This window comes from Enhydra lutris, unplaced genomic scaffold, assembly GCF_002288905.1.
Source record: "Enhydra lutris kenyoni isolate GAN:26980312 unplaced genomic scaffold, ASM228890v2 scaffoldscaffold1, whole genome shotgun sequence".
Lineage (NCBI taxonomy): Eukaryota > Metazoa > Chordata > Mammalia > Carnivora > Mustelidae > Enhydra > Enhydra lutris.
In genome coordinates this window covers 105640137-105652737 of record NW_019154085.1, presented here as the reverse complement: position 1 = coordinate 105652737, position 12601 = coordinate 105640137, and the positions used below count along the sequence as shown (strand labels likewise).

Sequence of the window (12601 nt, the reverse complement as noted above, 5' to 3'; positions counted from 1 at the left end):
AGTCTGAAAGATAAATTTGGACAGCCTCTATTATTCGTGTGTATATGTGTGTGTCGTGGGTGAGAGAGAGTGCGCGCATGTGTGCAAGAGAAAAGGGGGGGAGACAAAGAATGTGTGTCTGTGTGTGTGTGAGTTAATGGAAGGGGGGGTGTACATTTTTTCTCAGTCTCTCTACCTAAGTCATTGGTGTACACTTCTCTGAATGAAAGCAGTAACTGCATACAAGAAAAAGAACGTTACAAAAATTAATGGCATCTATTTAATATTACTGTCAGTAGGAGGGGGTGTATGTTGTTTCCAGCTTCCGACAGTGATTTCTGGGGTTCTGAATCCTGACCAACGCCACGTACCAGGAGATACCACCTGGTTAACTAGCTAGGTCTTTGTTCCCTGGTCCAGATGAGCAGCCCTAGATCACAGGCGAGGAATAAGATCTCTGCTCACTGGAATCAGTAGTTCTTGAGAGTCTAATATAAAGTCTGTGCCCCCTCTTCCTAAGAAAATGTAAATATGCAGAATAGTTTAGTTTAGATTTTAAGGGGATTGGTGAACACTGTTGAAGCCGCTCAGTGGACCATATCAGGTAATATAGGGTAAGTTAACGGCTGGCTTGGACAGCAGCCTCCTGCTCACATTCCTGGAGTTTGTTGTCTGATCCCAGCCCAGTGAAAGAGCCCTTCACTCTAAGCTTGGAGCACAGCGTACAGTCTCTGCCCATCGTTGCCCTCCTTTCCTGGCTTGTCACCTAGGTCCCGCCATGTTTCCACAGGTAGGGATGCCTGTTACTCCTGAGGTGGCCTCCATCCATCTTACTCACAGCTCTGTGGAAGTCACGAAGGAAGAAAGGGGAATCTCCACCTTTATAAAGCTAGGAAGGAAGGAATTGGCACCTTTCACTGGAAAAAAAAGCTTAATCTCTAATGGCTTGCTTGTATGTTGCTGAGGAATGCGGTCTGCCTTTACCTCCAGTTTCACGGCTGCTTCCTGAGATGAGTGTGTGAGCTCATCAGGGGAGAGGGACGGTAGTGAACTTCAGAACCTGGCAGACTGCAGCCGAAGCATTACCTCTTCCCACTGGCTAATCTGACCTGCTTGGAACGAGAGTACCTCCACAGAGGCAGAGGGCCCAGTCATTGGGTAGCGGGGTTTGACACTTTGTGCGACCTTAATAAGTGACACTCATTATTAGATTTTGCTGCTGCTGCTGCTATTGTCACTATCGTTTTAGGTTTTCCAAGAGAAATTCAGAGTGTATTAGGCCGAGTTCCTCTGTTCTACATCCTGTAGAATGTTACAGGATGTTTAGTGTATTAGTCAGCTCTGGCCGCCATAAAAAAAATACCACACACTGGGTGGCTTAAATAACAGAAATGGATTTTCTCACAGCTCTGGGGCTGGAAGTCTGAGATGAGAGTACCAGCATGGTTGAGTTCAGCGTGGTTGAATTCTAATGAGGGTCATCTGCAGGTGGCTGCCTTCTCACTGTGTCTTCACAGGGCAGAGATGGAGACACACAGAGCATGCTCGCAGGGGTTTCTTCTCAGAGGGGCACCAGCCCCATCATTAGAGCCCCATTTTCATGATCTCATGTGAATCTAATTACCTACTGAAGGCCCCATCTCCAAATACCCTCCTGTTGAGCAGTTGGGCTTCAGCATACAAATTTTGGGGCAACACCATTCAGTCCCCAGAATTTAACAGTTCTGGCTTCTGGTGCTAAATGACTGGTAACTTGCATTTACTGTGGCAAGAGAAACGTTACCCCCTTCACCCCTTTCTGAGTCCCTTTCAGATTGCTCTTCTTACATTAGTCAGGGTCTGCATCGGTCAGAACCATGCATCTTGATGCTGGAAGAAGTACCTTCAGAGAGGTAAAGAGAACCAAAGAGGGCAGTGGGACCCAGGCAGTGCTCTGGCTCTGATGTACTCAGCCAGTACCTACCTCTGCTTTGTAGAATTTGTAAAAATTGGACTGCATAGTCTCTCTGCCTTTGAGAAGTTGATCGTTTAGATGGGGAGATTAAAAAACAATCATGCAAAGCAACGTAAGAGTGAATTATAACACCTGTGTTGGGAATTTAGAAATTCAGAGAGCAGTGATTAAAACCAGCTAATATATTCCTATGATGCTTCATAGACAAGTTGAAAACTGAGTTGCGTTTTGAATGTTGAGTAGGAGTAGGTAGAGACAAGTTCTAACCTGATGTGTTTAAATATTGATGTGTTAAACAATGCCAGTATTGATACTGCTTCTTTGTATGTTTGTCTAAAAAGTGGAAAATAAAACCTAACTTACAGGGCATATTTTTGAACAAGCTAACACACATTTAAGACCAGAATTAGCACCAAAGATGGCTTTATTCACTAAGAGATAGCTAAACATAAACAAATGCATGCATATTTTTTAAAAAAAGAAAAAGAGACAAAAATCAGCCCAGGAAATGACATGAGGAAGCAGGTAGAATAAACATGGCCTTGGTTGAGGCTGGGTGGGGAGAATGGCAGAGGAGACAGTGTGGGTGTGGGTCAGTGTCTCTCCTTGGAAAAAGTCTGTTTCACAACCAACTCAACGCACGGGCACACATGCACACTGTTGCCAGCCCTAGGACTGGGTTGGATAGCTCTCCTGTGTGTTTCTAAGAAGAGCCCCCTTGTGTTTCTGGCACATGGGAACTGTTCCTTGTGTGTCTTCCTTGATGGTGTATGTCTTGGTTCCCATTGTTATCCGTACCATCTAGGGTAGGGTTAGGGTTTATTAAAGATTTATTGAGTAATTAATTATATGGATTATGATGTTTTGAATTGGGAGGACCATGGGAATGCAAGTCTGGTCATTAGAGAAAAATTACCCTCTGGTTTGTTTCCTTGAGTAAGTTTCTAAGACTATGAAGATTTACTGCCACGAGGATAAACAGCCTGGACTTCTGGAAAGTTATAAAGAGGTAGACCCCGAAGTGGTGATGTAATCCAAAGGAGATGAGACCAGAATTGTTTCGCTGCACAATCAGGCCAAGAAAGATTACAAAAGTGAAACGGCTTGACAAGAAAGGAGGTTGAAAGATTGAAGAGGGAATTAGAGGAGTAAAGAAAAATCTATTTTAAGCACTACCTAGGATCTTCTTGGGAAAATTTGGAAAGGACTTTGTTTTTCAGGACTTTTTTTCCCCCCTTTTTTGCACAAGGCATTCTGTGAAATTAGTGCAAAGACCAATTCCCTGATTCTGTAATAATGTACGCTGATCTTTTTTGCTCATGTATGTCCTATTTTAACATATTATTTGAGGTAGTATAAAAACAAAGGACAGCAATAGGCCCTTTCAGTAATGTTGCCATGAAGCTCCAGTTTCTGATTTGAGGGGAGCTTTTATATCCTCTTATATCTATATAATTATAAATATAATACATATAAAATTATAAAATAATCTATATAATTTTTCTTTTCTGATCACCATAGATGCTTAATTACTTTTACTTGCTTGGGTTTTTAGTCAATGCTGATTCCAACTTTATATTCCATTTTTTGAATCCTAATAATTAGAAGAAATTTACCAGTTCTAAAAAGTAGTGTGGGAATAAAAAAAAAAAGCTTTTATTTTCACTAACATAAAAATGACTGAGTTACCTATGTTTCCTTTACACTTTTTAGGCGCTGTTTTGAATTTTTAGATTTACTTTTACAAGAGTGGCAGACACATTCGCTGGAACGGTAAGCATTTGATTTGCAGGTTTTTTTTCCTCTCTGAAATGAACCTTGAGATTTAATGCCTCGATAAGTGGCCCAACCTGCTTTTTATAAGAATGGAAGGAGTCTGTCAAGCATTTGTTTGCATGACTACATCTGTTATTTCGTGAGGCTCATAATATTGGCAGAAACTTTTAGTGAATTTCATTGATTGCAGTTGTAATGTGTCTAGAGATGTGGACAGATGTATACCATGTCAGCTAAAGCCACGATTAACCTTTTCTTTAAATTAGTTTTTAACTCCAGTATAAGATAACCTACCATGTTATTTTAGGTGTAAAGCATAGTGATTTAGTAATTCTGTACATAAGTCAGTGCTCATCTGATTAATTCACTCAGTAAGTGAATTTTTAATCCCTTTCACCTGTTTCACCCATCCCCCGCCCCCACACCCCTTCCCTTTAGTAACCATCAGTTCTCTGTAGTTAAGAGTCTGTTTTTTAGTTGGCCTTTTTCTTTGTTTCTTAAAGTCCACGTATGAGTGAAATCATATGGTATTTATCTTTCTCTGACTGACATTTCACTTAGCATAATACTCTCTAGCTCCATCCTTGTTGTTGCAAATGGCAAGATTTCATTTGTTTTCATGGCTGAGTAATACTCCATTGTGTATCTATTCAACATCTTTATCCATTCATCGCTTCCATAATTTGGCTATTCTAAATAATGCAGCAATAAATACAGGGGTGTATATATCTATTTGAATTAGTGTTTTTATAGCTTTTGGGTAAATATCCAGCAGTGGAATTATTAGATTGTACGGTATTTCTGTTTTTAATGTTTTGAGGAACCTTCATATTGTTTTCCACAGTGGCTGCACCAGTTTGCATTCCCACCAACGGTGCATGAGCATTCCTATTTCTTCACATCCTTGCTAACACTTGTTGTTTCTTGTGTTTTTTATTTTAGCCATTCTGACAGGTGTAAAATGGTATCTCATTGTGGTTTTGATTTTCATTTCCTTGTTGATGAGTGATGTTGAGCTTCTTTTTATGTGTCTGTTGGCCATCTAGATGTCTGTGTTGGAGAAATGTCTGTTCACATCTTCTCTCCATTTTTTAATTGGATTTTTTTTGGGGGGAGGGTGTTGAGCTGTAGCAGTTCTTTATATATTTTGAATACTAAACTTTTATTGAATATGTCACTTGTAAATATCATCTCCCATTTGGTAGATTGTCTTTCGATTTTGTTGACAGTTTCCTTTGTGTGCAGAAGCTTTTTATTTTGATATTACCCAATAGGTGATTTTTGCTTTTGTTTGCCTTGCTTCAAGATACATCTAGAAATATGTTGTTAACAGCCGATGCCAACAATTATTGCCTGTGTTGTCTTCTAGAATTTTTATGGTTCCAGGTCTCCTATTTAGGTCCTCAGTCCATTTTTTTGGTGTTTTTCTTTTTTTCAAGAGGGAGAGAGAGACACACACACACACAGAGGGGAGAGGGGGAGGTGGAGAGGAATAGAGAGAGAGAGAGAGAATGAGAATGAAAATCTAAAGCAGGCTCCATGCTCTGTGTGAAGTCTGACATGGGGCTCTGTCTCACAACCCTGAGATCATGACCTGAGCTTAACTGACTAAGTCACCCAGGTTCCCTAGTCCTTAATCCGTTTTGGGTTTATTTTTGTGTATGCTGTGAGGAATTGGTTCAGTTTCATTCTTTTGCATGTAGCTGACCAGTGTTCCCAGCACCATTTGTTGAAGAGACTGTCTCTTACTATTGCGTATTCTTGCCTCCTTTGTCGAAGATTAATTGACCACATGATCATGGAATTATTTCTGGGCTCCTATTGTGCGTTGATCTATGTGATAATTTTTGTGCCAGTACCACACTGTTTTGAGTATTATAGCTTTATGTAGTATATCTCGAAATCTGGAATTGTGATACCTCTAGTTTTGTTGTTCTTTTTCAAGATTACTCTGCTTATTCGGGGATTTTGCAGTTCCATACAAATTTTAAGATTATTTGTTCTAGTTCTGTGAAAAATGCTGTGTTGATATTTTGATATGGATTGCATTAGACCTGGAGATTGCTTTGGGTAGTGTGGACATTTTAACAATATTTGTTCTTGGGGTGCCTGGGTGGCTCAGTCAGTTAAGCATCTGCCTTCGGCTCAGGTTGTGATCTCAGGGTCCTGGGTCCTGCTTCAGTGGGGAGTCTCTTTCTCCCTCTGCCTCTTTTTTCTTGCTTCTATTCTATATTCTAAAAACTTCTCTCCTAGACCAGCTTTTACTGCAGCCCAAAGATTCTGGACTATTGTATTTTCATTTTCATTTGTCTCCATGTATTTTTTTTTTATTTCCTCTTTGATTTTGTGTTTGACCCACTCATTGTTTAGGAGCACGTTATATAACCTCCATTTATTTGCAGTCTTTCCCAGTTTTTCTTGTGGTTGATTTCTGGTTTCATAATGTTATGGTTGGAAAAGATGCATAGTCATAGTAGGGGTTTGATCTTTTTCAATTCATTGAGACTTGTTTTGTGGCCTAATATGTAGTATATTCTGGAGAATGTTGTGTATGCACTTGAAAAAAAATGTGTATTTTGTTATTTTAGAATGGAATGTTCTGAATATATCTGTTAGAGCCTTCTGGTTCAATATGATATTAAAAGTCACTGTTTCCTTGTTGGTTTTCTCTTTGGATGATCTATCCGTTGATGTAAATGGGTTGTTAAAGTCCCTTATTATTATATTACTATTGATTACTTGTCTTTGTTTCTTATTAGCTCTTTTATATATTGGGATGCTCCCATTTTGGGTCCATAAACATTTACAGTTGTTACATCTTCTTGTTGGATTAGTCCCTTTATGATTGTATATTGCCTTTTGTTTTGTTTTGTTTTGAAAGATTTATTTAGAAAGAGAGTGCGAGTAGGGGGAGTACAGGGAGAGAGGGAGAGAGAATCGCGAGCAGGCTTCATGCTCAGCACAGTGTCTAATGTGAGGCTCAATCCCACAACCCTGAGATCATGACCTGAGCCAAAACCCAAGAGTCAGATGCTTAACTGACTGAGCCACCCATGTGCCCCAGATTGTATACTGTTTTAAAGTCTATTTTGTCTAAGTGTTGCTGTTCTGACTTTCTTTTCACTTCCATTTGCATGGTAGATGCTCTTCTGCCCCTTCACTATCAGTATGTAAGTTGTGTCTTTAGCTCTGAGTCTCCTGTAGGCAGCATATAAATGGGTCTTGGTTTTTATTCATTCTGTTACCCTGTGTCTTTGGATTGGAGGGCTTAGTCCATTTGCGTTCAGAGTAGTTACTGATAGGTAGGTACTTACTGCCATCTTGTTATTTGTTTTACAGTTGTTTGTGTGGTTCTTCTCTGTTCCTTTCCGTTCCCAGCTCTCTTCTCTCATGGTTTGCTGACTTTCTTTAGTGGTATACTTGGTTTTCTTTCTCTCTCTCTCTCTCTCTCTTTCTCTCTTTCTTTTTTTATATGTATTACTGGTTTTTAATTTACATATGCCATTTTATGCATATGGCATCTAAAGTTGATGGTTGCTTAAGTTTGAACCCATTATTTATTCATCTCTTTCCACATTTTAGGTATATGGTGTCATACTTTATATCCTTTTAATTTGTGAATCCCTTGACTGATTTTTATAGCTATACTTAATTTTACTGCTTCTATGCTTCCTCTTTTTCTTACTCCTGCTTATGGCCTTTCCTTTCCACTTAGGGAGCCCACTTTAACATTTCTTATAGGGCTGGTTTTGGGGTTATGAATTTCTTTAACTTTCATTTGTCTGGAAAGCTCTTTATCCAGCAAGGCTATCTTTCAGAAGAGGAGAGAGAATATTCTTGGCTAAAGGGTTCCCTCCCACGCCCAGCACTTTGAATACATCATGCTACTCCCTTCTGGCCATAAAGTTTCTTCTGAAAAATCAGCTGATAGCCTTAAGGAGTTTCCCTTCTATGTAACTGTTTTCTTTTAATTCTCTCTTTATCACTATGTTTTGCTATTTTAATTACTGTGTCTTGGTGTGGACCTCCTTGTGTTGTTTTTGTTGGGAGCTCTCGGTGTCTCCTGGATCTGGATTTCTGTTTTCTTCCCCAGATTTGGGAAGTTTTCAGCTATTCTTCAAGTAAATTTTCTGCCCCCCTTTTTCTCCCTTCTCCCCGGGGAGTCCGTATAATGCAAGTGTTACTATGCTTGATGGTGTTGCTGAGTTCCCTAAGTCTGTTTTCATTTTTTGTTATTTTTTTTCTTTCTCCTCTTCAGTTTGATTGCTTCCCATTATTCTGTCCTCTAGTTGCTGATCCATTCTTCTACTTCTCCAGTCTATTGTTTATTCCATCTATGGTATTTTTAATTTAGTTATGGAGTTCTTCATCTCTGATTGGCTTTTTAAAATGTTTTCTCTCTCTTTATTAAGGTTCTTACTGGGTCCTCCACTCTTTTTTTAAAGTCCAGTGAGTATCTTTATGATCATTCCTTCAAATTCTCTATCAAGCATATTACTTACTCCATTTTGCTTAGGTCTCTTGCTCTGATATTTTCCTTTTCTTACACTGGGGAAATATTCCTCTTTCTTCCCACTTTGTCTAACTCTGTGTCTGTTTCTGTGTGTTAGGAAAGTCAGCTCTGCCTCCTGCCTTTTGAAGAAGAGGTCCCAGTGCCCTGCCGGGCAGTGTCCCCTGTTCACCCAAACTGGCACTGCAGGGGGGTCTTCATGTGGAGTTGCATGTGCCCTGCTGTTGTGGCTGAGCTGCTTTTTCGTTCAGTCCAGTCATCCGCAGTGGCTCTGCCTGTTGTGGGCAGCATTGGGTACCCATGCTGTTGGGGGCCAGTCTGGGCCGGTCTGGGCTTGAGTCACATTCACATCAGGCATTTGCCAGAGATGCAGTAGCACCAGACTGCTGGGACTTTCCTTCTGCTATGCCCTGAGAAGCTTTTGTTGGTAGGTGGTGCCTACAGTTAGAGCTGCTGTCTGACTCCAGTCCGCTGCTGGGGCCGCAGTCCGGCTTGGTTGGGTGGTTATCTCCCTCCTCCCCCTCAAGTCAGGGGTCATTTTGCGGAGGGGCCAGTCCATCCCTGCCAGGGCTGCTCATACCTTGCCAAGCCTGTGGCACTGGTTTGGATGTGCACCGGCCAAGGATCTGTTAGAGGGGAGAGGGACCCACAGTGCAGGCAGTGTTAGCAAGTTTTGCATGGGTCTGCTCTGGGGGAAACCTGGATCCAAGGCCTGGCTGGAGGGGTTATGTCCGCAGGAGAAGGCAGGCATACTGTTACCAAGCTAGGTGGAAAGTGTTGGCCTGGAGCTCATTCCTATAGGTGTTCATGTGTCTGGGCAGAGGGTGGGGCAGGGAAATGGTGTCCACCAGCTCCTTTGTCCCTGGTGAAGTTTCCCAGAATCCCCAACCCTCTGGCTCATGCTCTGATGTGAGTAAAGAAAGCTCCCTTGTGTATACCGCAGGTGTTTTTCCAAGTGCTGCTTCTATTGCAGTATCTCCAAGGGGTTGTTTGTCGTGTTCTTTAAGCATGGGGACTCAGTTTCCTATTTCCCTCCTACAGATTTTAAAGTTCCAGGTGTTAAGCCCTGCTGATTGTAAGACCTCACAAAATTATGCCCCTCTGGTATTCATGTGGGTTCCCCATGTCTGGGGTGCTTGGTGTGAGGGTTTGATCCTCTCCCCTCTGTGTGTCCCCAGTGTCTCTCCCTCTTATAGAAAGTTTGTGGGCTTATTTAGCTCCCGACCCCATCTGTGTGCTCCCTGCCTTCTTCAGTGTGGCCTTTTCTACATTTAGCTGTGCAGAGTCTGGTCTGCTAATCTTCAGATGTTTCTGGGTCATTTACACTGATACAGGTGATACCTAGTTGTATCTGTGGGAGGAGGTGAGTTTAGGGGCCTCCTACTCTGCCATCTTCCCCCGAAGTCATCCACAATTAATTCTTGACTCTCATCCTGGTGCCCGACATTCTGTCCATTCCAACCAGGAAGATGTTCCAAGCTGCTCTTGGCAGGCCAGGTATAACTCTTAGATCCTTAAAGGAGTTTCACTCATCTCACAGTTCTTTTTGATCTCCCTGTATCAGAAAGTCAGCAGTTTTCTCTTTATTTGGGTTGGTGTTGGTACATTTCACATCATCATGATAAAAGGTAGGATTATGGCAGAATTCTTGAAGAAGGATGTCTCTTAATTTCAAGATTCATTCTTTGCCGTTTTTAGTTCTCTTGAATTAGAGGTGCCTGTTATTCCTGGTGAGTTAAAATAGGAGAGCTAGATGATGGTGTTGTGCCACCCAGTTGTGAACGTTACATATTCTGAGAAACTGTACAGCATATAATCATTTTATTAGTGGCATTTTAACGAAGTACTTTTGGGAGTCCCGTTCCATACTGCAGGGGGCAGAGAGTACACAAAGCCATTCCTCCTGGAGGTAAAATTTTCATCTGCAAATACCTCAAATCTACAAGATAGTCATGCATTCTTTTATCTCTTGGTTATTGTATTCTCTTTATTTGGTGATAGTTTTGGAATTTAGAGGTGGAAAATGGAAGGGGGGTTTAATGTGAGGACACATGAGTAGAACAGTCATGTGTGAAGAACTCACACATAGCCTTGTGTATTTATCCATTCCCCTTGCTCAACATCTGCCTCTTAGCGGGTACGCGCTAAACCGTTACTGAATGAAGGAATGAGGCAAAGCCTGAGCAGGCCATAAGATGTAACTTACTCTTTGTTCTGTGAGACTAACTCATTGCAGCCTTCTCTCTTTTCTTAAAAATCTGTTAAACATTCAAAGAGACACTTTAATAACTTCCTCTCAGCCAGGGCAGAACATAAACTAAAGAGAACAGCTATTTATAAAATTGTGACATGATTTTATAAATGTTTTCATGTTGCATAGCAGAACTTGAAAAAAACATTGTGTTTAATTACAGAAATGTGATGCAGGTAGCCTCTGCAGTGTTCTGATGATTATTACCTCATAATTTACGTAGAAACTACTCCCCGCCATGGAAAGGTAGAGCCTTGTAGCCTTGTTCCTTGGGTTGCTAAAAGGTTGAGCTAAATAAGTATGAAGTAAGAAGACTCAGCCATTATTTTAAAAACTTAGGGTACTTAGGTGGGGGCAGCTGGTGGAGGTCAGGGGGACCCTGGGACAGAGGTAGAAGTTAGGAGAGTGGCGGGGAAGGGAGCTCAGATTTCTCAGCTGTGTGTTGGTTGACTCACTGGGCACAAGGGCTCTAGGTTCCATGTGCCAGTCTGAAGTTCTCACACTTGTTTTCATCCGCATAAGACTACATGTTCATGATTGTTACTGCTTTCTCTTCTGAATGTCTAGACATATATCAGTATTAGCCGAAACAATAAAGAAAGGAATACATGATGCGGATTCTGAAGCAAGGATAGAAGCCAGAAAGTAAGTGTTAACTGTACACCACTTGTTTTTAAATTCACTCTTTTTAAGTTTCAGGTATTGTTTAGATTGTGTTATTAAAAACTCATTAAATTACATGAATATGTTTCATTGATGGTGACTTTCAAATATGACCTCAAAAGACCATGTCACACTATTTCTCTGCATTTTTGTTTTGAAGGTTCAGGTGCCCAGGCCTGAAAGACTGACTGATAGTATCTGAATATAAACAAGACTGAGGGTTGCAACAGCATGCTCGTTTTTAAATTTATGACAAATGATTATATGAATCAGAAAAGCATTTGTGTGCACACTCAGCATATTTTCTTCCTCATGAGGCTGTGTTAGGAGCCAGGTCATAATCCAAAGGGACCTTTGGCTTTCCTGGGCAAAATCACGGTCCCAGAGATCTTCCCCTGTGACGGTCTCTTTGCAGGCTCCAGGTGGCTGCCGGGGAAGGTATGCAGGCGGTGAGGGGCAGGCGGGTTGAGGAGATGCTGGGGATTCCTGCAGCGCATTCCTGCAGTGCTGACTTGCAGTTGCCAGGCCACTCGCGAAGCACTTTTGCCATCAGGCGGGTCGGGTTCCGGTCACAAGGCAGTGACCATGCATTCCGTGCCTCCCGGGAATAATTTTGTCACTGTGACTGTAAACGCCAGGAGTCAGATGCTGAGACTTAGGCTGTCTTGGGCCGTGTGTAGAGGAGTGCTGTGAGTGATCTGTGCTTTCATAACGACCGGCTCTTGTACCAGACACAGGTAGCCTCTTTTCTCACTCACCTGGAATATTAACGTCTCACTTAGCGGCAGCAGTACCTCCTGACCAGGTCCCTGTGGCTCTTGGACTGCTCTCTCCATTAAATTCTATTCCCCTGATTTCTGAGGCTTTCGGAGGACCTCACCGAAACACTCAAGAGCTTACCACAGTCTCAGCTCAGCTAGTTCCTACCAAAACGAGTGACGTAGTTAGTTGCTCACAACTCTTAGGAATGGAGTTGGCAATGACATACATAGGCTGTTTTTATCCTCATATGCATTCTTCCCCTTCCCAGTTTTTTCTAGTTCTCTCGTCATGCCTGCAATACAAATTTCAAGTAGCTCAGAACATCTTTGTGCCTCTCTCGTGCATGTTGTCTGAGGCGACTGTAAATACTTCTGATTGATGAGTGTCAAATCACTTTTATAAAAGCTGCCACGGATGAGCCCCGTCCCTATTGTGAACCTAGTTCTTGACATTTTAGCTCCACTGTCCCGAAGGCTCCCCAGTCTTGCAAGTTAGGCCCTTTAGTTTCCATTTTATAGGGGAGAATGAGATGCAGAGAAGCCCAGGAACTTGCCCCGTGTCAGAAGAGCCAGTACAGCGTGGTCAGGGTCCATCCCAGGCCGCCTTTGTCCACCCTCCCTCACCTGGTGCTGCTCCTAGGGGCACTGAACTGCAGAGCACAGTCCTCAACCACGTTTCGTGAGGGGCCATGGAGTTCGGTGGGAGC

General features: G+C 42.0%; 1 protein-coding gene across 3 annotated transcripts in view; it reads left to right on the top strand.

The window, feature by feature from the left end:
* LOC111146794 (CLIP-associating protein 1) overlaps positions 1-12601 on the top strand; it is a 264703-nt gene that overhangs the window by 151184 nt on the left and 100918 nt on the right. For all 3 annotated transcript variants that reach the window (XM_022502657.1, XM_022502594.1, XM_022502516.1), the window contains exons 15-16: positions 3647-3706; positions 11038-11115. In XM_022502657.1, the coding sequence (XP_022358365.1) occupies positions 3647-3706; positions 11038-11115 (138 nt within the window). The remainder of the gene's footprint in view (positions 1-3646; positions 3707-11037; positions 11116-12601) is intronic.